We start from the raw sequence: 27842 nt of genomic DNA on the forward strand, positions 1-27842 counted from the left end.
GAGGATTGGAGAGTGGAAAATGTGACACCATTATTCAAGAAAGGGTATAAGGACAGTCCTAGCAACAACAGGCCAGTTAGTTTGACATCAGTGGTGAGTAATGTTTAAGAAACAATAATTAGGGGAAAAAATCAACAGACACTCAGAGAGGTTCGAGTTTATTAAGGATAGCCAGCACGGATTTGTAAAAAGGCAGATCATGCTTGACTAATCTAATTGAATTGTGTGATGAAGTGACAGAGAAGGTTGATGAAGGGAATGCGGTGGATGTTGTCTATATGGATTTTAAGAAAGCGTTTGATAAGGTACCACATAAAAGGCTGGTTAACAAAATTGAGGCTCCTGGAATAGGAAGGTCAGTGTCCAATTAGCTTAAAAAAAATGGCTTAAGGACAGAAAACAACGAGTTGTAGTAAATGGTTGTTTTTCAGACTGGAGGATGGTAGACAGTGGTGTTCCCCAAGGGTCAACGCTGGGTCCACTGCTTTTTTTGTTATATATAAATGACTTGGATCTTGGAATACAGAGTAGAATCACAAAATTTGCCAATTACACCAAACTTGGAGGTGTGGCAAAATGAGGATGATATGAACCACCTGCAGCAGGATAGGCTAGCAGAATGCGCAGACAGGTGGCAGATGGAATTTAATACTGACAAGTGTGAGGTGATGCATTTTGGTGGAAGTAATAGGGAGGGACAATATATACTTAATGGCACAGTTCTAAACGGTGTGGAGGAACAGAGGAACTGGGGGAGGGAGGGGTGGTGCATGTGCATCGATCTTTGAAGGTGGAAGTTCATGTCAAGAGAGTGGTTAGGAAAGCATATGGGATCTTGGGCTTCATAAATAGAGGCATCGGGCTGGATTTTATGCCCCTCCCCCACTGAGGCAGGATCAGAGGCGGGTGGGGGCATGGATAATCACGATGGGTGGTGGGGAGCAGAGGGCCCATCGTCTCCTTATTGCCAAGCGATCATACCGGGGAGAGATAGGCTGATGTCAGCCTTCCTGCCCAGAGGCCAATTGAGGCCTTTAAGTGGCCAATTAAGTGCCTCTTCCCACCACCACTGGTATTTTACAATGGGGGATGCCTCTGCCATGTGAAGAGGGCACCTTGAAATATGAAGTGCCCTCCCTATAGGTTTAGAGGGGGGTGTTCCTCCTCCATGGGCAATCTCTGGCTCATGACCGCTGGGAACTACTATACCTCCTGGGACCCCGCCTCTCCCTGGACTGCAAATCTACCCCCCCCCCCCCCCACGACCCCCTTTACCAGGACCAGTCTGGACTGGCCCTGGCGACCCCGCTTCACTTCCCTGAGGTCCAGGGTTACAGCGTTGGGCCTGGGTCCAAGGCCTCTGCAGTACCGGACGTGGCCAACGCTCCCGGTGGAGATGCCGATATTGCTGAGCTGCCGGCCCCGAGATTGGTTGGCAGCTGTTGGAGGTGGGATCTCCATCTTTAAAGGAATGGGAATCCCGGCTCCTGAAACTTAGATTTTAAAAGACCAGAGGATCACCCGGGGAATGGGGGGGATGGGGCGGGGGAGCACGAAAAGGCGGATAAGCACTTCCCCCGCATTTTCAGTCCAACCCGGTGCTGGGAGCCTTCAACACAAATTCCAGCCCATTGAGTACAAAACAGGAAAATTATGCTGAACTTTCATAAAGCTCTGGTTAGGCCCCAACTGGAGTACTGCACCCAATTTTGGTCACCATATTTTAAGAATGTGAGGGTCCTTGAGAGGTGAAGAGGAGATTTACCAGAATGGTTCCAGGGATGGGGGTTTTTACATACAAACATACGAATTAGGAGCAGGAGTAGGCCACTCGGCCCCTCGAGCCTGCTCCACCATTCAATAAGATAGTGTCTGATTTTGATTGTAACCTTGACTCCACATTCTTGTCTACCCCCAATAACCTATTACCCCCTTGCTTATCAAGAATCTATCTACCTCTGCCTTAAAAATATTTAAAGACTCTGCTTCCTCTGCCTTTTGAGGAAGAGATTTCCAAAGACACAACCTTCAGAGAAAAGAATTTCTCATCTCTGTCTTAAATGGGCAACCCGTTATTTTTAAATAGTGACCCCTAGTTCTCGATTCTCCCACAAGGGAGAATATCCCTTCCACATCCACCCTGTCAAGATCCCTTATGTGTTTCAATCAAGTCACCTCTTACTCTTTAAAACTCCAGCAGATAAAAGCCTAGCCTGTCCAACCTTTCCTCATAAGACACCCCACCCATTCCAGGTATTAATTTAGTAAACCTTCTCTGAACTGCTTCCAATGCATTTACATCCTTCCTTAAATAAGGAGATCAATATTGTACTCAGTACTCCAGATGTAGTGGCACCAATGTGCTGTATAACTGAAGCATAACCTCCCTAGTTTTGTATTCAATGTCCCTTGCAATAAATGATAACATTTTATGAGCTTTCTTAGTTACTTTCTGAATCTGCATGCTAACCTTTTGCAATTCACTAGGACACCCAGATCCCTCTGCATCTCAGAGCTATGCAATCTCTCACCATTTAGATAATATGCTTCCTTTTTATTCTTCCTGCCAAAACGGACAATTTCACATTTTTCCACAATATACTCCATTTGCCAGATCTTTGCCCACTCACTTATCCTATGTATATCTCTTTGTAGTGTTACGCCAATGCATTTTGTTGAATAATAATTTTCTTTAATCCACTGGCTGGAGATCAGAATTTATAATTTTTTAAAAGACATTTAAAAAAGAAAAGCTCAAGGATGACTTTGCTGGCAGCTTAAGATGGCTACTTAATTTGCAACATTGTATCCTACACTGCAATGCTTGTGAGGAGGGAGACAAAATGTCTGCTCATGCTCCAGCAAGAACCAAGACCCAGAACATTTAAAGAAACTACCTGTTCTTTTAGCAAGGGAAAAATACTGCTAACTGCTATGTTTTGAATCACTGAGTGACTGTCATGTGACAAGCCCCTCACCATCTGTGGTTTTAAGCTTGTGTCTTTCTGCATCAGAGAGAGGAGAAGCAACTGGACTCTGACACTTGCAAACCCAAGTATGGGTCTCTCTCTCTCTCTCTCTCCATCCAGCTAGAAAGCTTTCAAATCCTGCTTGTTGACTGACCACCTTTGCATACGCCAGCTACAATCAGAAACCACGTTTGAGGAAATCATCTGCGTCACTATCTCCAAGCGATCCACTGAATCAGTCATCTACCTCTTCAAAATAAAAAACCACAGGACCACCAAATTCAGCTAGAAGCCAGCCCAATCACCAAACACCATAGACTATATATCCCTTTTTTTCCTATGGATTCTAACTCAAACCAATCTACCTCTCCCAACTCTGTAACCTATTTGTGCATGTGTAAACTTTTAGAGAGTGTGTGTGAGTGAAAGCTGGTGCGTTGTTTATTGTTTTTACTAGTTCGGTTTAGGTACAATAAAGTTAACCTCCGTTTTTGTTAACTCAAGAAAATCTGTCCGATTGGTTCTTGTTATGATCATAGCAAGCAAATAATTAAACACCTAGTGAATTGGCCAGTACATCCACTTTAAAAAAGAATTAAACTTGTTGTGGTCAAACAAGGAGAGGGAAAAGAGGGAAGCCCTTCAACATGCCCTCACTTTGTTTGTGTCTGAGTTCTGTTAATGGATGTTAAATACCTAGTAGTTGAAGGTAATAGGGTGAGCAGGTGTTGATTCGTTAATTGTACTCAAATGTGCATATATAAAGAAGAGCCAGGAGTGCAAAAGCAAGAAGACAGTCTTTGCTAAAGTATCCTAGTCCCAATGTCTTCTTCACAAATAGGCTTGGAAGTTTTTCTAACAGTGGTAACAGAGGATGGTTGCCTAAAAGTGAAAATTGGAGACTCAGATTTGTTTTCAGCCTGGAGATTAGAATTGGAGGTTTTTTTTTGAGAAGGCTGTAATTGGAGTTTTTTTGATGAAAGATGACTGAAACCATGTGTAAGGTGTTGGGATATGAAGTGGAACCTTACCATCAATGGAAGAAGAAGTTGACCTCTGGACATGGTTATGACTTTACCAAAAAGGAAGCAAAGAATAGTGCTTGTACTTTCACTTCCTGCCAGCAACAAAATTGGGAGAAAGTGTCTTGGAGCTAGAGGCAATTTATATGGAAGATGACTTATTGAATGCCTAAGAGGCATGGTGAGACTTTGATGAATTTAGAAAAATGGAAGGTTCTTCCATAGAAGATTATATTGTGATGTTTAACTGACTATATGCAAGGTTGCAGCGATTCTACTTGCCTTCAAACTGTTGGATTGTGCTCGGATATTGAACATGGATAGGCTCTTGGTATTAAACGGAGTTAGATTCAAAGAAAGATATGCTTTTTGATCAGATGTTTGCTACCCTGAGAAATTTTTTGGGAAAACATTCCTTTCTGGCTACTTTCATGGTGCACATGGGCTCTTCAGCGGTGATACCTAAGGTGGAGGATACAATGCTAGCAGCATTTCGAGGCCATTTCAAATATGGGGGCCAAACGTCAGTACGAAAGGAGAATCACACACAAAATGAATGAGGATAGGGACCCCTTTGGTAGCTATAATAGACAGCAGGAATTGGGTAATTATGGCAGAAGGATGAATCCCAGGAATAAGGGGTGGTCAACAGGTGTTTCTGATGTGACTCGAAGTATCATTCTATATTGCATTGTACAAAAAGGAATAACAGGGTTTTTGAGATGACACATGACATGGAAGGTTCAGAAGGCAAGGATGATTCTACTGATCAATTGGAAGGAATTGTACTGGTCACGAGAAGCTTCAGTCTGGTAATGAGTATCCTAGTCGCAGATTCATTCAATTGTGCAGTACTATACAATGGGTGTATGCCTGTGCACTGGTTAAGGTGTTACATGGATTCTCTAAAGAAGACCAAAGTAAGGTCAAAGAATATGACAGTTCTACCTGTTTCAGGTTTGGCGATGGCAACATGTTGAAATCACTAAAAAGAGAGGTAATTCTATGTAAATTAGCTGGGGTAAACCATTTTATTACTACAGGTGTAGTATCCAATGAAATACCTTTTTCTGTTAAGTAAATAGTTTATGAAAAGGCTCCGATTAAATTAGATATGGAACATAAGGCAATTGTCTTTGGGAAATCTGTAGCTTTGTGGTTTACAGTCGGGACATTATTGTATTTCTTTAGCGAGACGTAACATCTCCTAAGCAGGATGTTAGAGGTAGGAATAGCATCCAGAAGCAGGGATTTAAAGGAGAAAGGGCAAATTATTTCAAAACTACATCAACAGTTTGCACATTCATCTTGTCATAGGTTGAAGATTCTATTAAAAGATGCAGGGATAATAGATGATGACACTAAACTTATTGAGGATATCGGTGAAAAATGTGATATCTGTAAATTAAAAAAAAAAAAAATACAGGGGGATGCCAATGCGACCCAGTGAATCTCCTATTAGCAAGGGACTTGAATGAAACTATAGCGATGGACTTGAAGGTATGGGATCAAGACAAAAACATTTTTCTTCTACACCTTTATAGACATAGTGACTAGATTCAAACTGTCAATGGTAATTTATAGTAAAGACAAAAAATTAATAGTGGATAGGAATGGGACTGAGAGCACCAGCTAGATTTCTAACTGATAATGGAGGAGAATTTGCCCAATGATGAATACAGGAGTATGTGTGATATTTGACCGTTAGACTAGATTGTTGAACAAGAATAGATAAAAGAACAGATATAGGGGAACGCACGGTGGCTATTGTAAACAAGTCTGGACTTCTATCCAGGTGGCTGTGGGCGGCACAGTGGTTAGCACCGCAGCCTCACATCTCCAGCGACCCGGGTTCAGTTCTGGGTACTACCTGTGCGGAGTTTGCAAGTTCTCCTTGTGACCGTGTGGGTTTCTGCTGGGTGCTCCAGTTTCCTCTCTCAACCAAAGACTTGCAGGTTGGTGGGTAAATTGGCCATTGTAAATTGCCCCTAGTGTAGGTAGGTGGTAGGAGAATGGTGAGGATGTGGTATTTTCTAAGCGATAAGCTTCAGCCTTGATGGTCTGAAGATGTTTGGCAGAAATCCAATTTGAAGTTTTAAACACTGTTTTAATTGGAGTTCCAGTTTAAAATTTGTTCTCTTATTTTTGGAGTTTAAATTAAAGACATGCTTTACTAACTGTTTTAAGTAGCAAATGTCAGGAATTGGATATTAGTTTACGGAAGAGAAGGATAAACAAAGGAGATATGGGAAAGATTGTCTGTTTAAGAAGCTGGTGTTAAATCTTCTGCTTTAGTCTTTGGTTTTATTACAATCATTTGAAAAGGCGCCTGAAGAAAGAACAAGAGAAATTATGTAATTTACCTTTCTTTAAAAATAAGCACATGCTATTCTGTTCTGTGCAGTTAATGATTCAGAGTTAAGTTTATACTATTAAGGTTAACTGACCTGTTAAGTTCAGAAAATTGGAAATTCCATTTGTGGCCACAATGAACTTTCAAGTTTATTATGTCCAGTTTTGGTGGAGTCTTTAATTCCGGATATAAAATACACCCACATAACATTGACCGTTTTGATTTTTAATTGTTTATTGCCATGAATTGGAATTTGGAATTATCTTTGTATTAAAAAAAAAAAAAATCCTTGCACTAAAAACCTCTTACAAAAGATGTTAAAGTTTGGTAACAATTGGACTTTAATCTAAAATGCTGTCTTTCCTGATGGAGATGCTTTTCCTTTTTGAAGTTGATGATGATTTTTTTTGTTTTCAAACCTTAAGGATACCAAAAGAATAGAAAAAATACAGATTTTTAAAATGGAGAGTAGTTCTTTTCGATCAAAAAAAAAAGTAAAATGACGCAGTTGAGTGTTTTGCTCCACCCCCTTGGAGACAAGCAAAGAAATTAACCCTGCTACAGCTATTGTTTTCCCATTTAATCCACCACACAACTTTTGCATTGCTGAGAGTAAAATTAACCCATTGGACCTTGGGGCAGAGCCACAATGGATTCTGATGTCACAGCATCTGGTATCTGAGACAAAGTGCTGGAGAAGGAAAGATAGTTGCAAGCACTTCTGTCTTTAATGTAAAAAAAAAATGCAGTACCACCAAGTCGGGACATAAGAAATTGGAATTGATAAACAAAATTTGATTGATATGAGTGGTTATTTAAAGCACTCAAAGGGAAATTTATCTGACATTTTAAGAGGACAATCAAAGTTTTAGAAAACCATAAAAAACAAAAACTGTCTAAGTGGTTTACTGTGTTGGAAGTTAGCAATGGGTTCTGGTCCATGCCACTGGCACAAGAGTGCCAGTATAAATTTGCGTCTACATTCCAAAGACAACAATACACCTGGACGTGTCTTCCCCCAAGGATTGCATAATAGTCCGTCAATATTCCACCAGCAGTTAGCACCGGCTAAGGAGGAACTCCTTCTTCTTCTCTGGGAGGTTGGAGTGAAAGTTAACCCTCAAAAGGCACAGACACAAAGAAAAGCTTTCCTATTTGGGAATAGTAATAACACAGGGAAAACATGACATAGAGCAAATGCGAGTACAGATAATCCTCGAACTCCCCCCTGCCGCAAGATATTAAGGCTCAGATCATTTTTAGTCTTTGTTGAGTATTGCAGGAACCATATTGATGGATTTGCCTTAAAGGCAGCCCCTTTTATATGATTTCCTGAAAGAACTACAACGTGCCTGACGGACAATTTAATCTACCAGGGCGAGAACCCCATGAGTGTCCGGTTTTGACATAAAAGGTCCTTTGAGGGCCTTTGCTGTCAAAATCATTGTGGTTTGGGGGGGGTGGGGGTGGGTGTACAAGGGAAGGAGCCAGCAATGAAACCAGCGCTAAAAATGTTTTTGTTGACTGTTCATCTACAGTGGAGAACAGGATTAGACAGACAGGGTGTGGATTACATGTACATGATCATGGTGGAAAATCTATTAGAGACCTTGCCTTACAGCTACCGTTGAGTCTAAGTGTGCAGGGTGCAGAACTAGCTGCGGTTGTTTTTGTGGTGACACAACCACACGTGTTTTCCCCACCAGTTGATATATATATTTTGACAGTATGTACGTGTGAAATAGTTTAACCGAGACCCCCGAAGGGGATAGGAGGGCCGATGAGTTGGCAAAGATGGGGTCCCCTGAGTTCCTCGTATGGCAGTGCGATGATAATGACTGTAGAAACCGATCGTGTGTGAAACCACTCAACGCTGGGGGCTCTTGGCTCTATTGTGTTGCAAAAGATTAAGTCAATGCCCCTTGGCTCTGTACCATGGGGGTATGGGGGCAAGAAGCATCAACCACCATGGTTACCCCTGCATCCGAATTACCAACCCAGCAACAACGAGCGATTGATCTCCCTTGCCCTACCTTAACTGCAGGACCAGGAAATGGACTTGCGATCATAAAAACTAAAAAACTGTATATGATAACATACAGCATGAGTTGGTACCAGTAATGATGGTATATCTCAGATATCCAGCTACCTGACTGGTGCCCTGAGAAGACACAAGGGTTGTATACATACGGTTCATGGATGTTAGAACAAACTTGGGAAAATCTGAGGCAAATTGATGCAGGACAGGTGCCAGTTTGGATAAACAATACTCAGTAGAAGGATCTGGCTAGTCACACAAATGATAAAATTACCAGGTGCCAACTTAGAAAACTTGTGAAAGTAAGGAAAGGTCAGGAGTGCATAAATACAGGATCTGAGTACTGGAGTAGTATTGGAAATACCTGTAATTCCAAGGGATAAGTTAAGGATGCAATTATGCGAAGTAGAAAATATAAGGGGAAGAAATTACATAAAATACTATGACATATTACCCTATGATGTGGAAATTGGAAGAGATCATTGGGACAACATTATCTCTGTGTAGTCTGGAATACCAGGTAGTCATATGTCCTCATCCTATATATAAAACAGCAGAGTCAAAATGTGGATTTAATGCCACTGTAAATTGCACCATGGAGACTAGGAAAGCACTGTCATGGCTAACCCATGTGGCCTATATGGGAAAAGGGAGATATTGCTTAACTGCCATGGCGAAGGAATACCAGTGTGGACATAACTGAACTTGCCCAGTGAGCAACAGTATATTTGTTTCAACCCACAAATACCAATGAGAGTAGGGAAGATGGAGTTGGTAGACATACATAAATGGAAGACAAACGATAACTGTGACAGAACATATTAAGGAGGACTTGATACATTACCTCTGGGAATACGAATATACTATTCAGACATTGCCCATGTGCTTGGGTAAAGAGAGACAGCAGCTAAAAGCCATTGGTGAAGTGTACTACAATCTAGAACAACAATCAAAGAAGCTACAAGATGAGATTGAGAAACGTTTCTACTTGGTAGGAGGACTTATGGAACTGGGGGTCAAATGTGCAGCTACACCCCTAGTTTAGAATTATCTCCCATGTCCCGATAGTGGTTTTGGGTATCCTGGTGTTATACGTGACACACTTAATTTGGAAACTTAAAATAAAAAATCAATTGAGGAATGTGAGAGGATGTATGAACAGGTTGGACAGCTACCTTTAAAGGCAATCAGTATTCGAACTTGCTCTATAAAAAGATAGACAATTGATTATGTAACACAAGTATAATTGTATAACCTATGAGTGGATACTTAAAATGAATTAATGAATGATCAATGTACTCTAAAACAAAATCGTGACTGTATTATGTTGGCACAAGTGATTGTTTATGTGATCATGATGCTGAAATTGTGCTTTCTTTAACATTGTGTTATGTGTGCTTTTCCTTTTTAGAAATGAAATTATGACTGTACAAGGGCACAATTTAGAAGAATGAGTAATGTGATCCATAATAAAATTTATAAGGATCAAAGGGGGGACTGTAGGCCCTGAAAAGTTGATCAAGTAATGCTTTATACCCAGCATGCTCTAAGGCAGCTAAAGATAAGCGCAGAACTTGCTGAAGTAAGCTAACAGACATGTCGAAGCTTGTGGTTAGGGATATCTGACCGTTCGACTAGATTGTTGAACAAAAATAGATACAAGAGGAACAGATATAGGGGAACGAATGGTGGTTATTGTAAACGTCTGGACTTCTGTCCAGGTGAGATAATGCTTGAAGATTTGTGCAAAACAAGATCATGAGTCATGGGTTGAGCAAGGAGCCTTCAAAAAAATATATAAGGGTTAACACTTGAGGGTATTCTCGGCGAGAACCCGGGAAGGCAGGACCCTGAGTCTGGAGACTCCGTGATCAACCGTGACAAGAGACTGATCACTTCTGTGTTGGGTAGTATCTTGTACAAGAAGTGAGAATTGTACTTATTTGGTGTCTAAATAAACTGTTGTAAGCATTTGTATGCTTTAAGTGATTTTAATACTAATAAAGTGAAGTTATACAAGACTTTGGTTTTAGTGTATCTTCGTCTGTCATGTCAGTTGATACCCTACAGAGAAAAAGGGTCAACACTGATTACCTTGAATTTTTCTAAGTGCCCTGCCATAATGTCTTTAATAATAGCTACTAACATTTCCCTATGACAGATGTGAAGCAAACTGGCCTGTAGTATCCTGCTTTGTCTCTCTCCCTTTTTTGAATAAAGGAGTTGCTATTTTCCGATGAAACTTTTCCAGAATCCAGGGAATTTTGGAACATTAAAACCAACACTTCAACTATCTCACTAGCCACTTCTTTTAAAACCCTAGGATGAAATCCATCAGGACCTGGGGACTTGTCAGCCCGCAGCTCCAACAATTGTTCAGTACCACTTCCCTGATGGTTGTAAGTTTCTTGAGTTACTCCTTCCCTTCCATTTCCTGATTTACATCTATTTATGGGATGTTACTTGCATCCTCCTCAGTGAAGACTGAGGAAAAATACCTGTTCAATTCATCTGCCATCTCCATATATTTTCCCTTATTAATTCCTCAGACTCGCTTCCTACAGGACCAATGCACACTTTCTGTTAACTCTTTCTTTTATAAACATCTATCTGTTTTTATATTTCTAGAAAGCTAGCGTACTCTAATTTTTCCTTCATCAATCTTTTAGTGATTCTTTGCTTTTTTTATATTCTGACCTGCCACCCATCTTTGTGCAATTATATGCTTTTTCTTGAAGTTTGATACTATCTTTAACTTTTTTAGTTACCCATGGATGGTGGGTCCTCCCCTTGGAATTTACACTCTCGTTGGAATGTATCTATTCTGTGTATTCTGAAATATCCCCTTAAATGTCTGCCACTGCATTTCTCTTGACCTAGCTCTTAACCTAATTTGCCAGTTCACTTTTTAACTAGCTCTGCTTTATTGCTCTCATAATTGTCCTTGTTTAAGTTTAATGTATTAGTTTTGGACCCATTCTTCTCTCCCTTAAACTGAATGTAAAATTCAGTCATATTCTGATCACTGCTACCTAGGGATGCCTTGACTATTAATTCATCAATTAATCCTATCCCGTTGCACAACCGGTATAGTATAGCCTGCTCTCTGGTTGGCTTCAGAACATGCTGTTCTAAGAAACTATCCCAAAAACATTCTATAAACTCATCAAGGCGACCTTTCACTATTTGATTTTTCCAGTCTATATTGAGATTAAAATCCCCCATGATTATCGTGGTACCTTTCTGACAAGCTCCCATTATTTCTCCCTTTTACACTCTGTCCTACTATGTGGTTACTTTTAGGGGGCCTGTACACCACTCCCATCAGTGATTTCTTGCCTTCATCATTTCTCCTCTTGACCCAAACTGCTTCTACATCCTGGTTTCCAGAACTTGGGTCATCCCTCTCTAATGTGCTAATACCATCATTAATTAACAGAGTCATCCCTCCACCTTTTCCTAGCTTCTTGTCCTTCCTAAATCTCATGTACCCTTCAATATTCGGGTCACAATTTGTCATCCTGCAGCCATGTCTCTGTAATGGCTATCAGATCGTATTCATTTATTTATTTCTATTTTCACTATCAATTCATCTGTTTTGTTTCGAATGCTACATGTATTCAGATACGGAGCCTTTAGTTTTGTTCTTTGTATTTTTGTAACATCTAGCCTTGACAGCTGATTTACTCTTAGATTTGAACTCTCTATCCCTTCCTTTCATGATCTGTTTATTTCCCAAATTAATACCTTTCTCTCCAGCCTTGTCTCTACTCTTTGATCTTCCCAAATTTGATCCCTTGCCCCCACTATTTAGCATAAAACCCTCTTTACTTCCCTAGTTATGCAGCTTACTACAACACCGGCCCCAGCACGGTTCAGGTGTAAACCGTCTCAATGGTACGGCCCCCACTTTCTCCAGTAGTGGTGTCAGTGCCCCATGAACTGGAACCCACTTCTACCACACTAGTCTTTGAGCCATGCATTCATTTCTCTAAACTTATTTGTCCTATGCCAATTTGCACGTGGCTCAGGTAATAATCCAGAGATTATTACCTTTTGAGGTTCTGCTTCTTAATTTGGTGCCTAGCTCCTCATACTGACTATGCAGAACCTCCTTGTCCTGCCTATGTCATTGGTACCTACATGGACCACGACGACTGGATCCTCCCCCTCCCACTGTAATGTTCCTCTCCAGCCCTCAGCAGATGTCCTGAAACCTGGCACTGGGCAGAGAACACAGCCTTCTGGACTCTTGGTCTTTGCTGCAGAGAACAGTGTCAATCCCCTTCACTACACTGTTCCCTGTTACCATTACATTCCTTTTTGCTTCCTCCACCACGGTACCATGGTCAGGTTGCTCATCTACCCTGCAGTACTCGCTCTCATCCAAACACGTTGAAAGAACCTCAGACCTATTGGAGAATCGCAAAGGCTGACACTCCTGCCTTCTGGGTTCCCTTACCTGCCTCAGCCCCAGCCACACTCCCCTCTCCCTAACCAAATCAGAAGACCCTTTCCCAAGGGGTGTGACTGCCTCCTGGTACCTCCTACTCTTCTAAATTTCATGGAATACAACCCTAGTTTGTGTAATCTGTCCTTGTAATTTAACCCTTGGAGACCAGGTATAGTTTTGGTTAATCTATGCTGCACTCCCTCCAAGGCCAATATAACCTTCCGAAGGTGTGGTGCTCAGAACAGCTCACAGTGCACCAGGTGTGGTCTAACCAGGGCTCTGTACAGCCTCCACTGTTTCTGGCCTTTTCACCATTTAGAAAGTACAGTCCAAGAAAAGGGAGGAGTAAACAAAAATTTTGCAATGCAAAAAAACAAACTGGTGTACACAGTAGGAATAAAACAAAAAACTAATGGCGATACAGAGAAAAGTTGCTTTTTTTTTAATGCCATTTGCGTCCTCCGTTATTTTTGAGGTGTAATCACCGTTGTTAATAGGCAAGCAAAACAACCAACTGCACACAGCAAGTTCCCAAAAAGAGCAAACAAGGTAAATTGCAAAGCTAAACATTTGGCAACATAGTTAGTGATCAAACACTTAAAGGCCTGCAAAAGCAAGGCTTCAAGAGTTAAAACTGACAAAACTTATATTGCAAACAAAAAATTAATAAGCATAAAACGTATATGGACTGACAAAATTCTTCCAAACTCAAAGGTGGTCCAATTGTGCTGCATTTACTGCCCTTTCCCTGAATGGCCCAATGTGTTTGCAGTGTGTACTATCTACAGGATGCACTACAGCAACTTGCCAAAGCTTCTGTGGCAGCACCTCCCAAACCCGTACCTTCCACTGTCTAGGAGATCAGAGGTAGCAGGTGCTGAGGAACACTATCCCTCTCCATGACACACACCACCCTGACTTGGACATATTCTCTATTCCTTCGTCATTGGGCCAAAATCCTGAAACTTCCTATCTAACAGCATTATGGACTGCACTCGTTTAAGAAGGCAGGTCACCTCCACCTGCCTTAGGGCTACTGGGGATAGGTAACACATGCCACCTTGCCAGTGATGCCCAGATTTCAAGAGTTGAATTAAAAAAAATTTTACAAGGAATCATAGGAATAGTAAATGTTTGCCTTCCAACTTTCATACAGAGGTAATGTGTTTTCTTCAATATCCATTTTTATTAAAAAAAAATTCATGCTTGCTCCTCTGTAAATTCATACATGCCCTTCATTTTGTCAGTTAAGTGAAGTGTTTCCACTGTAATAATGTAAGCTGTCGGAATCCCCCTGGAGTGCAGCCAGCTCCTGTCATTAGTGTCAGGGTGATCAGGCTGTTTTCCCACTGACTCTTTTTCAGATTTTTATTTAATTGCCTCTTGGATTCCACACAACCTTTTGTTCAAACATAGTAAGCCCTCAAAAATAAATAGATGGGAAAACAAACAACTCCTGATCAATGTGAAAGCAGGGTAATCACACCAACAGCACAAAGCAGCTAGATTCTGAGGGGATTCACATTGCTTCTGTTACTCCTTCATTGTTGTTTCACCACTTAGCAGTTAAAGGTAAAGATTATACACAGGGTTTCACACAGAGGCCTGGAACTGTGAATATTTAAAAAAAAAGGGTGCAAAAATAAAATACCTGTCTCCATAGAACACAATGAAGTAAGTCTGAAATATTCCTTTACTATTACTGTTTGCTTTAACAGACATATAGACCAAACTCAATGACTGGCAACAAAACAGCTAGACAGACATGATCACTTTACTGTCTGATATTATGAATAGGCCTCACATGCTTATGCTCATGATAATATAACAATGTGCACTGCTACTGTCGAGGCAACAGCTCTGAAGTGTGGATGAAGAGGCACAGGTTCATTGAAAGATTACATTTGGTGATAATGAGAATAGAAACTATCTTCATTTGTAGTCAATGCCATCAGCCACTCTTCATTTTCTCATTTGACCCATACTCCGCACAAAAGCACTACTTCACCATTACAGCTTCCAGATCACAGCATAATATTCACATCACAAGGAGGTCTGGCTGACAAAGATCACAGTGGGCAGTCTCAATCAAATTACCAGATGTCAATGCATCTAGTAACAAGTTGGGTTTAAGTTCTGCAGACAGTTCATTCTTCTCTTAAATGCCTGAAGCTCTGTAAAGTCAGGCTATATTTCTAAGAAAAATTCTACATAGGAAAAAAAGTTGCACTTCACACAGAATTGCACAGCCCTAGCAAAGAGATAATTCAGCAGTATTTTCTTTGTACATCCTGTTTGCACTTTTCCACATTTTTAATCAAAATACGACAAATGTCAACTTTTAAATATTGCGTGATAAACTATGTCAACTATGTTCACACCGAGTAATAATTTTCTTTCTCCTTCATACATACATACATGCCAACCAGTAAGTATGATGCACTATTCATGATTCAAAGAAGCATAGATAAAATGAACCTGAATAAAATATTTGATGTAATCACAATAACATGCATTTGTACAGCACCAGTAACATAGGCCAGAAGTTTACCTGTCATGGAGGCGGAAGCGGGCACCAAAGTTGCTCCCGCTCTGCGCTCAACTGCCGACCCAATCGAGGGGGGGGGGGTGGGGGGCTGGCTTAAGCAATGAAGGTTGTTTGTGAGTTCAAACTCACAGACATGTTGCCACGCTGCAGTCTATGACATGTCCTTCAATCCGGAGTATTGATCACACCTGATCATTCTATTTTCTCCTGCAGATGAAGCACAGCAGTGGACAGGCAACATCTCCAGGACACATCCGTCCACCTCTGAGGAGGAGGAGGGGACCTCAGAGGGTGCAGCGTCACATCCTTTCCCCGCACCAAGCACCAGCCCAGATACAGTCACCTCGGTTGGGCTTATTGCGTCTTCGGATTTGTGTGGGCCCTCCAAGATCATCCTAAGCCACGGGGCATCCTGAACAGCCACCTGTCTCTGTCGTGGCGTGATTTTGATATATTGATTCGTTGTTCGACTGCACACAAAACTTATTAAATTTCTCACTTGGCTTTTTTAATCTGTCTCAAGTCAATGATGATGTATCAGGCGATCTTTTTGTTCTGCATGAGATGGAGACTTGGGGGAGGTGCCACATTGGGCCATGTTGTGTTTGCTGGGAAGCTGGACAGTTGCAGCTGAGATTAGCGCCTGTAGGTGAGTGCTTTTGCACTTCCAGCTGATGTGAATGCCTGAATTCAGAGAGGCAGGTCAGTTGCTGCAGTCATACTACATGGGTCATGAACCTCCGATCAGGAGAAATGCCTGAGTATTACAGCCTCCCAAGCCTCCCTTGCACTCAACTCCTGCAAACCTCCAACTGCTTCCCCGGACATTCAGGTGGCTGCACCCCCTCCTCAACCCTTTCACCCTCCTCGTCCGAGGATGCCTCATGCTGAACAATGTCCTCATCATCCAGGGCCTCCCCCCTCTGCAGCGCCAGGTTATGTAAGGCGTAGCAGATGACAACAATGAGAGATACCCTTCTGGCGAGTAATGAAGGGCACCACCTGAGCGGTCCAGGCACCTAAATCTCCTCTTCAGAGGATCTATGGTCTGCTCAATGGTGACTCTGGTGGTCACAGAGATTGCACTGTATCATTCCTCTGCTTCATTCCATGGGTTCCTCACAAGTGTCATCAGTCATGTCTTCAGCAGGTAACTCCTGTCACCAAGTATTCATTCTTGCAGACACTCGTTGGGGGGTGGGGGGGTGGGTGGTGAACAGTGCTGGCACCTGGGAGTTCCGGAGAATGAATACTTTGTGACTGCTTCCTGGATAACAAGCACACGCCTGCAATATACTCTTCCAGTGGTCACGACAACTTGCACGTCCATTGACTGACACCCCTTTCAATTAATGACAGATCTGCAGGTGCTCTAATGGTCACATGTGTACAGTCAATCACGCCGTGGACCATGGGGAACCCAGTGATGGTGCTGAAACCTCTGGCTCTCTCAGCCTGATTGGTGGAGTTTGTCTGGAACCTGATAACCTGGTTGGCACACCTGAATATTGCATCAGTTACCACCTTAATGCAGTGCTGTGCTGATGACTGTGAGATTCTGCACATGTCACCTGTGGAAGGCTGGAATGAGCCTGATGCATCGAAGTCCAGAGTGACTGAGACCTTTAGTGCCACTGGCATTGGATGGCCATCCACACAGTTGGAACTGACCTCTGCTGCCATCATCTTACACAGTGATGTGACAGTTTCTCTGGACAGACGCAGTCTTCTAAGGCACTGGCACTCCAACATCTCAGCCGCTGCTGGTACACCCTGCCTGCTCGGTAGACTCGTCTCCTCACAGGTCTTTGCTCCCGGCACACTCTGTGACCTTCTGCCTCTCCCCCATTACCAGGCTGCACTTGGCCAGCAGGTCATTGATTTCCCTGGCCATTTGTCCTCCTGTCTCTCCTTGTGACATTCTCTTCCTCACTAGAGGAACCTCCTCCAGAGTGGACAATGCCCATGGCTGCAGTGTCCCAAAGATGTAATGAGGACAGCAAGGACACGTACTCACAATCCCCCTCCCCTGCACAGAATAAATCACTGATGCTGTGGCACTAACTCACTCAGTTGAACCCTGGAGAGCCAGCAATATCAGCCCCAACTTTGTAATTAACTCAGAAATCAAACAGAAATAAATGAAAAATCCAGTACCTCTAACTCCTTCACAGACACATTGCTTGCCACTCTTTTAAAGCTGCTGGTTATGCGACCCACCTTTGACCCATTTGTAAGGCGTTAAATTAAATGGTTGACGTAAAATAGCTGTCAATTGCATTTTCAACTACTTCCATTGGCCTTTAGTTTAGTTTAGTTTAGTTTAGAGATACAGCACTGCAACAGGCCCTTCGGCCCACCGAGTCTGTGCCGACCATCAACCATCCATTTATACTAATCCTACACTAATCCCATATTCCTACCACATCCCCACCTGTCCCTATATTTCTCTACCACCTAACTATACAAGGGGCAATTTATAATGGCCAATTTACCTACCAACCTGCAAGTCTTTTGGCTTGTGGGGGGAAACTGGAGCACCCGGAGAAAACCCACGCAGACACAGGGAGAACTTGCAAACTCCACACAGGCAGTACCCAGAATTGAACCTAGGTCGCTGGAGCTGTGAGGCTGCGGTTTTAACCACTGCGCCACTGTAAACAGGACAGCCAGTGGCGCCTCCATCTCACCCGCTGTCCAACCAGCGTAAGATGGGGATTTGGCGTAATGATGTCGGGAACCCAACACAAGTCATTGCCCGCCATTTTGCGGTTCAGCCACCTCGGAGGACGCCTGATTTGACCAGGTAAAATTCTGTCCATAGTAAAATATTTCAACCCTCTTCACAAGAGCATTATCAAACAAAATTTGACACCACATAAGGGCCTGGATTTTATGTGGCCCCCTGAGGTGGGGCCAGAGCCAGGAAGGCATGGAGTATTGTGAAGGGTGGTGGGGGGGGAACGGAAGATCCGTTGCCTCCCTGTGGCCAGGCAATCTTCCTGTGGGCGATGAAGGCCGACGACGGGCTTCCCGCCAGAGGCCAATTGAGGCCCTTAAGTGGCCTCTTCCCACCGCCACTGAGATCTTACCAACGGTGTGGAGTGCCTCCACCACACGGGGAGGATGCCTTGTTAGATGAGGCACCCTCCCTGTGGGCTTGGAGAGGGGGGTCCCTCCTTTGTGGGCAATTTGTGGCCCACAGAGGACTCCCGCTGGGAACCACTTAACCCGCCAGGACCCCCTTGCCCCTGGACTGCACAACCACCACCCCCTCACCCACCCCCTCCTTGCCAAGAACGATGTCTCAATTCATTCCATCTTCGCTGCCTCCGGAGAATCCTTGGCATCAGGTGGCAGGACCATACCTCCAATGCAGAAGTCCTCGAGGTGGCCAACATCCCCAGCATATACACCCTACTGAGCCAGCGGTGCTTGAGATGGCTTGGCCATGTGAGCCGCATGGAAGATGGCAGGATCCCCAAGGACACATTGTACAGTGAACTCAAAGGTATCAGAACCACTGGCCGTCCATGTCTCCACTTTAAAGACATCTGCAAACGCGATATGAAGTCCTGTGACATTGATCGCAAGTCGTGGGAGTCAGTTGCCAGTGATCGTAAGAGCTGGTGGACAGCCATAAAGGCAGGGCTAAAGAGTGGGAGTCCAAGAGACTTAGCAGTTGTCAGGAAAAAAGACAGAAGCGCAAGGGGCGAGCCAACTGTGTAACAGCCCCGACAACTAGTTTTATCTGCAGTACCTGTGGAAGAGTCTGTCACTAGTGAATTGGCCTTTATAGCCACTCCAGGCGCTGCTTCACAAACCACTGACCATGTCCAGGCATTTACCCATTGTCTCTCGAGACAAGGAGGCCAAAGAAGAAGAAGATGATGATGATGCTGGGGACCTCAGGAGGAGGCCGAGATGGATCATCCACTTGGCACTTGTGGCTAAAAATTTTGCCAATGCTTCAGCCTTATCTGTTGCACTCATGTGCTAGACCCCACCATCATTGAGGACAGGGACGCTCATGTAGTTAAGGGTCATGGAACAAAGGCAGGTAAATGGAGTTAAGACACATATCATCCATGATCTAATTAATTGGCAGAACAGGCTCGAGAGGCTGATTGGCTTACTCATGTTCCTATGTTCTGATGTTTAAAACTTGGCTGTTTATGCTTCTGTGATGTCAACAAACTACAGAAAGCAACTGCTGAACCAAATCAGTACATTTTATCATGGGACACAAATGCTTTGTGTGTGCACTAAACATTGGAAAATTCTAGAATTAGTCACTGATAATTCGACCATGAAAAAATGGCAGAAGCAACAGTATCTGTAGGTAACCAAATTGTAATAATGCACATATTTATTGATTAAATTCATTCTGAACAAGTATTATTGAATGCATACAAATGGGCCCAATGTAAGCACTAACACAGCATCATCTATTAGATTACAAAAAGAACGTCATCCACCCACAGCTTTGAATAGCAACATGTCACAGGAGATCAGCAATGAGCTTCACTGTCTGACACAAAAAAGTTCAAAATTCCTATGAAACTAATTAAAATGAATGAAGCTTCTGTAAGTTTAAAGTATGTTTATTTTACCAGATAGAAACCATTTTCACATATATAAAACCAATTCTTCTAAATTCTGACTACTTTAAATCTCTACTCAACTGAATAAGCCAGAATTGTTGCTATGGGTCCATTAAAAATAAAATAATCAGAGGGCCTTTCATCTCTGGTTGGGCAAGATTACAAATCTCAAAGAGCTGAGTTTTGACTCCCTACCAGAAAGCTTTCTCAGATGATCAGCCTGTGCAACATAATCTGGAGGTGATAATGAAGAATGACTCCTTCAAAAAGTAAGGTCAGATTTGAGGGAATACCTATTGGATTGAGGCCTCCTGGTGTTTTGTCTCAATTGCCTTTAAGAGGTGGAGAGGTATTTTTGCAGAGAATTCCTGAGTTGGCTATGTGTTCTTCGAACTGGAGAGGCTGTCGGGGTGGGTGGGAGGGGGGTGGTGGGTGGTGGGCTGTTGTCGGGGAGAAAGGTGGGTAGATACATGGGATTGAGTCCCAGAAAAAATGCTGGGGGTAATTTTCACCTTGACCACAATCAGCTTTGCAGATTTACTGCCCAAATGATCAAGCTGTAAATTACCCCATTGTAACTGTACATGGGCCTGATCATTTCTTCTTACTCCAAATATATAACAATAGGAACTTAATAATAAACTTAAGTCCCAAGGGAGCCTGGCATCCAGAACCACTCACCATAGCTGGGCAATCTGGAAAGGAATTTCTGTTAACCAAGGGTTCAGAGGTTAATGACACTTAATAAGCCTTGAACTTGCATATATTCTATTGATGGATGTCACAGAGAGTTTCCAGAAGCAGATCCTTTCTGTACAACATGACCTTTTGGAGGACCTTATTTTATTTCCACTTAGAAACCCTTGAGTTCCATCAGTGTTGAGGACAGCTCTCAAGCAAGTAAAAAAAAAGTAGGAGGTGGTCGAGAGAGGAGAGAAGACTGGTATTAAACCCAAACTGCAACTCTCAGATAATGAAAGGTTAGACGTAGAGAAGAGGTTTCCATTTGTGGGAGAGCCCAAAATTCTTGGCAACAATTCTAAGATATTTACTAATAATATCGATAAGGATAAACTTCTTTATCCAGAGAGTGGTTAGACTGTCACAATGAGTTACTTTCACAAGGAGTGGCTGTGGTAGTTAGTAGAGATGCATTTAAAGAGCAGCTAGGAACAGAGAAAGAAAAGGTCAATACCCCACCTGAATTGCACCTTCTTCGCCAGTCAATCACAGAGTGGCAGTGACAGCAGTCATGGAGAAGTCCCCGACCCAGGTCGTCCCGCCCTCCAAGCTGAAAGAGGACATGTGGTGGAGAGTGACCTGCAATAAGGGAGAAACAGGAGGAAAGGAGCAGAAAGTAAAACCATTTCAATATCCAGCAAGCACCACGAATACTAAGAAAACAAAAGAGGAGGTTTGCATAAGTTGCATGCTTCTTCATATAACAGATTCACAGGTGAATTCTATATTCATTTTATTTTAAAAGATGGTTTTTGTATTTACTGAGGTGAAGGGTGTTACTAATCTGGATTTCAAGCACCTGGAGTCAGCACCAAGCATATTCAAGTCAGATATAGACCAGTTGGTCGCAAAAGTAGAAAATTGCCCAGGTTATGTCTAGACTCTGAGTTAGAATGTTGTAGGTTCAAGCTGCACTCCAGGACTTGAGCACTTAATCTAGACTAACACTATAGTATAATACTAGGGAACAGTGCACTCCTTGTGCAACAGAGAGAGTGAGACCCAGAGGCCATAAAACAGCAGTGGCGGCGGGAAACAGCGACAGAGAGAAGATCGGGAGACCATAAAACAGCGGCGGCAGCAGAGGGAAACAGCGAGAGAGGACGAGACCCACAGGCCACAAAATAGTGGTGGCGGTGGAAAATAGCAAGATCGAGCAAGACGCGGAGGCCAGAACACAGCTATCCAGTCCAGCCCACCAGGGCGGACAGAACACGTTCTGAAAAACAAAGTGTGATGTCACAGGAAACAGATAGTTGCTTGGCTGGTGAGTATTTTCTCATTTATCTTTCAAAAACTCAGATAATTGTAGTAATTGGATGCTTTATTTACTAATAGCAGTAAAGCTGGATAGATTGTCTAGTGAGTTAATTATTAATTAAATAAATAGTTGATTAAATATTTAAAACATAATAAAGATAACAGGGCAGGTGATGTGTTGCAGCTAGTATGTGGGAGCTAGTGGACAGCAATGTGATCCACAGCAACCATGTCTGAAGTAAGTGTCTGCAGCTCAAGGAGCTTCAGCTCAGAGTAGACGAGCTGCAGGCCGAGCTACAGACACTGAGATGCATCAGGGAGGGGGAAAGTTACTTGGACACTTTGTTCGGATTTGGTCAGTGGTCAGGGATAGGGGGATGTGACTGCAAGTGAGGCAGGTAAGGAGATCGAGAAGGCAGAAGTGGAGGAAACTTTGCCCTTGCATTTGTTCAACAGACTTGAGGTTCTTTCAGCTTGTATGGATGAGAGCAAGGGCTGCAGGGTGGATGAGCAAACTGACCATGGCACCATGGTGTAGGAAGCCATTCAAGCAGGGGGGGGTTAATAGGAATGTAGTGGTAGTAGGGGTTAGTATAGTCAGGGGAATAGACACAGTTTTCAGTGGCCAAGAGCAAGAGTCCAGAAGGCTGTGTTGCCTGCCCAGTGCTAGGGTTTGGAACATCAGATCAGGGCTGCAGAGGAACTTACAGGAGGAAGGGGAGGATTCAGTCATCGTGGTCCATGTAGGTACCAATGACATAGGCAGGACAAGGAAAGAGGTTCTGCATAGTCAGTATGAGGAGCTAGGCACCAAATTAAGAAGCAGAACCTCAAAGGTAATAACAGCTTGATCATTACCTGAGCCATGCACAAATTGGAGTTAGGAAAATAAGAATAGAGAAACGAATGTGTGGCTCAAAGACTGGTGTGGTAGCAGTGGGTTCCAGTTCATGGGGCACTGGCACCACTACTGGAGAAAGTGGGGGCTGTACCAGTGAGACGGTCTACACCTGAACCGTGCTGGGGCCGGTGTTCTAGCAAGCTGCATAACCAGGGAAGTAAAGAGGGTTTTAAGCTAAATAGTGGGGGCAAGGGATCAAATTTAGGAAGATCAAAGAGTAGAGACAAGGCTAGAGAGAAAGGTATTAATATGGCAAATGATAAACAGACTGTGACAGGAAGGGACAGAGCATACAAAACTAAGAGTAAATCAACAGATAAGACTAGAGGTTACATAAATAGTAAAAGGTCAAAACTAAAGGCTCTGTATATGAATGCAGGTCGCATTCAAAACAAAACAGATGATCTGACAACCATTACAGAAACATAGCTGCAGGATGACATACATTGCAATCTGAATATTGAAGTGTACATGACATTCAGCAACGACAGGAAGCTGGGAAAAGGTGGAGAGGTAGCTCTGTTAATTAATGATGGCATTAGCACAATAGAGAGGGATGACCTAATTTCAGGAAACCAGGAGCGGTTTGGGTCGAGATGAGAAATGATAAAGGCAAGAAGTCACTTGTGGGAGTGGTGTACAGGCCCCCTAAGAGTAACCACATGGTAGGACAGGGTATAAAGGAAGAAATAATGGGAGCTTGTCAGAAAGGTACGGCAATAATCATGGGGGATTTTAATCTACATATAGACTGGAAGAATCAGATGGGCAAAGGTAGCCAAGATGAGGAGTACATAGAATGTTTTCGGGATAGTTTCTTAGAACAGCATGTTCTGGAGCCAACCAGAGATCAGGCTATACTAGACCTGGTATTGTGCAATGATAGGATTAATTAACGACCTCATAGTGAAGGTGCCCCTAGGCAGAAGCGATCATAATATGACTGAATTTTCCATTCAGTTTGAGGGAGAGAAGAGTGGATCTAAGACTAGTATTTTAAACTTAAATAAGGGCAATTATAAGGGCATGAAAGCAGAGCTAGCTAAAGTGAACTGGCAAATTAGGTTAAGGGATAGGCCAATAGAAATGCAGGAGCAGACATTTATGGGGATATTTCAGAATACACAGAATAGATACATTTCAACTAGAAGGAAAAATTCGAAGGGTAGGATCCACCATCTGTGGGTAACTTAAAAAGCTAAAGATAGTATCAAACTTCAAGAAAAAGCATAAAATTGTGCAAAGCTGGGTGACAGGTCAGAAGATTGGACAGAGTATAAAAAGCAGCAAAGAATGACTAAAAGATTAATAAGGAGGGAAGAATTAGAGTACGAAAGAAAGCTAGCTAGAAATATAAAAACGGATAGTAAATGTTTCTGTAGATATTTAAAAAAGAAATGAGTTAACAAAATGAGTGTCAGTCCTATAGAAAGTGAGTCTGGGGAATTAATCAGGGAAAATAAGGAGATGGCAGATGAAGTGAACAGGTATTTTGCCTCAAATATTCAATATAGAGGATACAAGTAACATCCCAGAAATAGCAGTAAATCAGGAAATGAAAGGGAGGGAAGAACTCAAGAAAATTACAATCACCAGAGAAGTGGTATTGAGCAAACTGTTGGAGCTGGGGGCTGATCAGTCCTCGGGTTCTGATGGAATTCATCTTAGGATCTTAAAAGAAATGGCTAGTGAGATAGTTGGTGCGTTAGTTTTAATTTTCCAAAATTCCCTAGATTCTGGGAAGGTTCCATTAAATTGGAAAATAGCTAATGTAACTCAATTTTTCAAAAAGGGAGGGAGAGAAAACAGGAAACTATAAGCGAGTTAGCTTAACAACTGTCTTAGGGAAAATGTTAGAAGCTATTATTAAAGAGGTTATGGCAGGGCACTTAGAAAAATTCAAGGTAATCAGGCAGAGTCAACATGGTTTTGTGAAAGGAAAATCATGTTTAACCAATTTATTGGAGTTCTTTGAAGAAGTAACATGTGCTGTGGGTAAAGGGAAACCGGTGGATGTACTGTACGTGGAATTCTAGAAGGCATTTGATAAGGTACCACATCAAAGGTTATTGCAGAAAATAAAAGCTCATGGTGTAGGGGGTAACAAATTGACATGGATAGAAGATTGGCTAGCTAACAGGAAACAGAGTAGGGATAAATGGATCATTTTCTGGTTGGCAAGATGTAACGAGTGGCATGCCACAGGGTTCAGTGCTGAGACCTCAACTTTTTACAATTTGTATAAATGACTTGGATGAAGGGACCAAAGGTATGGTTGCTAAATTTGCTGATGACACAAAGATAGGTAGGAAAGTAAGTTGTGAAGAGGACATAAGGAGGCTACAAAGGGGTATAGATAGGTTAAGTGAGTGGGCAAAGATCTGGCAGATGGAGTATAATGCGGAAAAATGTGAAATTGTCCATTTTGGCAGGAAGAATAAAAAGCAGCATATTATCTAAAGGGTGCAAGATTGCAGAACTCTGAGATACAGAGGGATCTGAGTGTCCTAGTGCATGAATGGCAAAAGTTTAATATGCAGGTACAGCAAGTAATTAGGAAAGCTAATAGAATGTTATAATTTATTGCGAGGGGCTTGAACACAAAAGTAGGGAAGTTATGCTTCAGCTATATAGGGCATTGGTGACACCACATCTGGAGTACTGTGTCTCCCTATTTAAGGAAGGATGTATATGCGTTGGAAGCAGCTCAGAGAAGGTTTACTAGACTAATACCTGGAATGGATGTGTTATTTTATGAGGAAAGGTTGGACAGGCTAGGCTTGTATACATTGAAGTTTAGAAGAGTAAGAGGTGGCTTGATTGAAACATAGATGTCTTGACAGGGTGGATGCAGAAAGGATGTTTCCCCTTGTGGGAGAATCTAGAACTGGGGTCACTGTTTAAAAATAAGGGGTTGCTCATTTAAGACAGAGATGAGGAGAAATTATTTCTCTGAGTGTCATGAATCTTTGGAACTCTTCTTCAAAAGGCAGTGGAAGCAGAGTCTTTGAATATTTTTAAGGCAGAGGTAGATAGATTCTTTATAAGCAAGGGGTGAAAAGCTATCTGGGTTAGGCAGAAATGTGGAGTTGAGGTTACAATCAGATCAACCATGATCTTGTTGAATGGTGGAGCAGGCTTGAGAGGCCACGTTGCCTACTCCAGCTCCTAATTCATATGTTCATATGTTCGTATATCCTGTACACAAGAAACAGGACAAATCCAATCCAGTCAACTGCCATCCTATCAAGTCTACTCTCAATCAGTAGCAAAGTGATGGAAGGGTCATCAACTGTGCAATCAAGTGGCATTTACTCACCAATAATCTGCTCATCAATGCTCAGTTTGGGTTCCACCAAGACCATTTGGCTCCAGATTTCATTGTAGCCTTAGTCCAAACGTGGATAAAAGAGCCGAATTTCAGAGGTGAGATGAGAGTAATTGCCCTTGACATCAGAACAGTATTTGAGCAAATGTGGAAACAAGAAGCCCTAGTAAAACTGAAGTCAATGGGAATCAGGGGAAAATTTTCTACTGGCTGGAGTCATAACTAGCACAAAGGAAGATGGTTGTGGTTGTTGGAGGCCAATCATCTCAGCTCCAGGACATCACTGCAGGAGTTCCACAGGGTAGTGCCCTAGGCCCAACCATCTTCAGCTGCTTCATCAATAATCTACCCTTCATCATAAGGTCAGAAGTGGTGATGTTCACTGACGATTGCACAATGTTCAGGGCCATTCATAACTCCTCAGATAATGAAGCACTTCATACCCACATGCAGCAAGGTCTTGGACAACATTCAGGCTTAGGCTACTAAGTGGCAAGTAATATTTGTGCCACACAAATGCCAGGCAATGGCTATCTCCAATAGGATAGCGTATAACCATCTCCCCTTGACATTCAATGGCATTAGTATCATCTAATTCCCACCATCAACATCTTGGGGTTATCATTGACCAGAAATTTAACTGGACCAGCCACATAAATACTGTGGCTACAAGAGCAGATCAGAGGCTGGGAATTCTGTGATGAGTGACTCACCTCCTGACTCAAAGCCTTTCCACCATCTACAAGGCGCAAGTCAGGATTGTGATGGAATACTCACCACTTGCCTGGAACAGTGCAGCTCTAACAACAAATAAGAAGCACAACACCATGCAGGACAAAACAGCCCATTTGATTGACACCCCATCCACTATTGGCGCGCTGTGGCAGCAGTGTGTACCATATACAAGATGCACTGCAGCAACTCACCAAGGCTTCTTTGACGGCACCTTCCAAACCTGCAATCTCTTCCACTTAGAAGGACAAGGGCAACAGGTTCATGTGAAAACCACCACCTGCAAGTTCCTCTACAAGTCACATGCTATCCTCACTTTGAAATATATCACTGATCCTTCATTGTCCCTGGGTTAAAATCGTGGAACTCCCCTACCTAACAGGACTGTGGAAGTACCTTCACCATATGGACATGCAGCGGTTCAAGAAGACGGCTCACCACCTTCTCAAGAGCAATTAGGGAGGGGCAGAAAATGCTGCCTTGCCAGCAATGCTCACATTCAATTAATGCATTTTAAAAAAGAGCAGTGGAATTTTTTCAGAATGGGACTTCTCCAACCCCAGCCCTGGGCAGTACTTTACCCTCCCATGTCAATTTTACTGCTACCAACTCACCGAATGTTGGCCTTTGATTACTGAAATTTGCTAATTTGTGTATACTGTTATGACAGTGACAGAATGATTTCAGAACTTCTTGGTCATATTTAAAGTAAAAAAGTTCAAATAACAAAATATTGGCTTTAGCTGGTCCTAATATCACAGTATATAAACCAATTCAAAGGTACTGATTGCTTTATGACCATTTAAAGTATCTGATCATGGTATTATTAATATAATACAATAAATAATCCAACAGTCAATGCATTGCTGCAATACTTAAGTTTCAATTATAAT

General features: G+C 42.5%; 1 protein-coding gene across 1 annotated transcript in view; it reads right to left on the bottom strand.

The window, feature by feature from the left end:
* Window positions 1-27842, bottom strand: part of dlgap2a (discs, large (Drosophila) homolog-associated protein 2a) — a 1214142-nt gene that overhangs the window by 679129 nt on the left and 507171 nt on the right. The window contains exon 5 of the mRNA XM_068021937.1: window positions 21188-21307. Within this exon, the coding sequence (XP_067878038.1) occupies window positions 21188-21307 (120 nt within the window). The remainder of the gene's footprint in view (window positions 1-21187; window positions 21308-27842) is intronic.

The sequence above is a fragment of the Heterodontus francisci genome, chromosome 3 (genome assembly GCF_036365525.1).
Source record: "Heterodontus francisci isolate sHetFra1 chromosome 3, sHetFra1.hap1, whole genome shotgun sequence".
Classification (NCBI taxonomy): Eukaryota; Metazoa; Chordata; class Chondrichthyes; order Heterodontiformes; family Heterodontidae; genus Heterodontus; species Heterodontus francisci.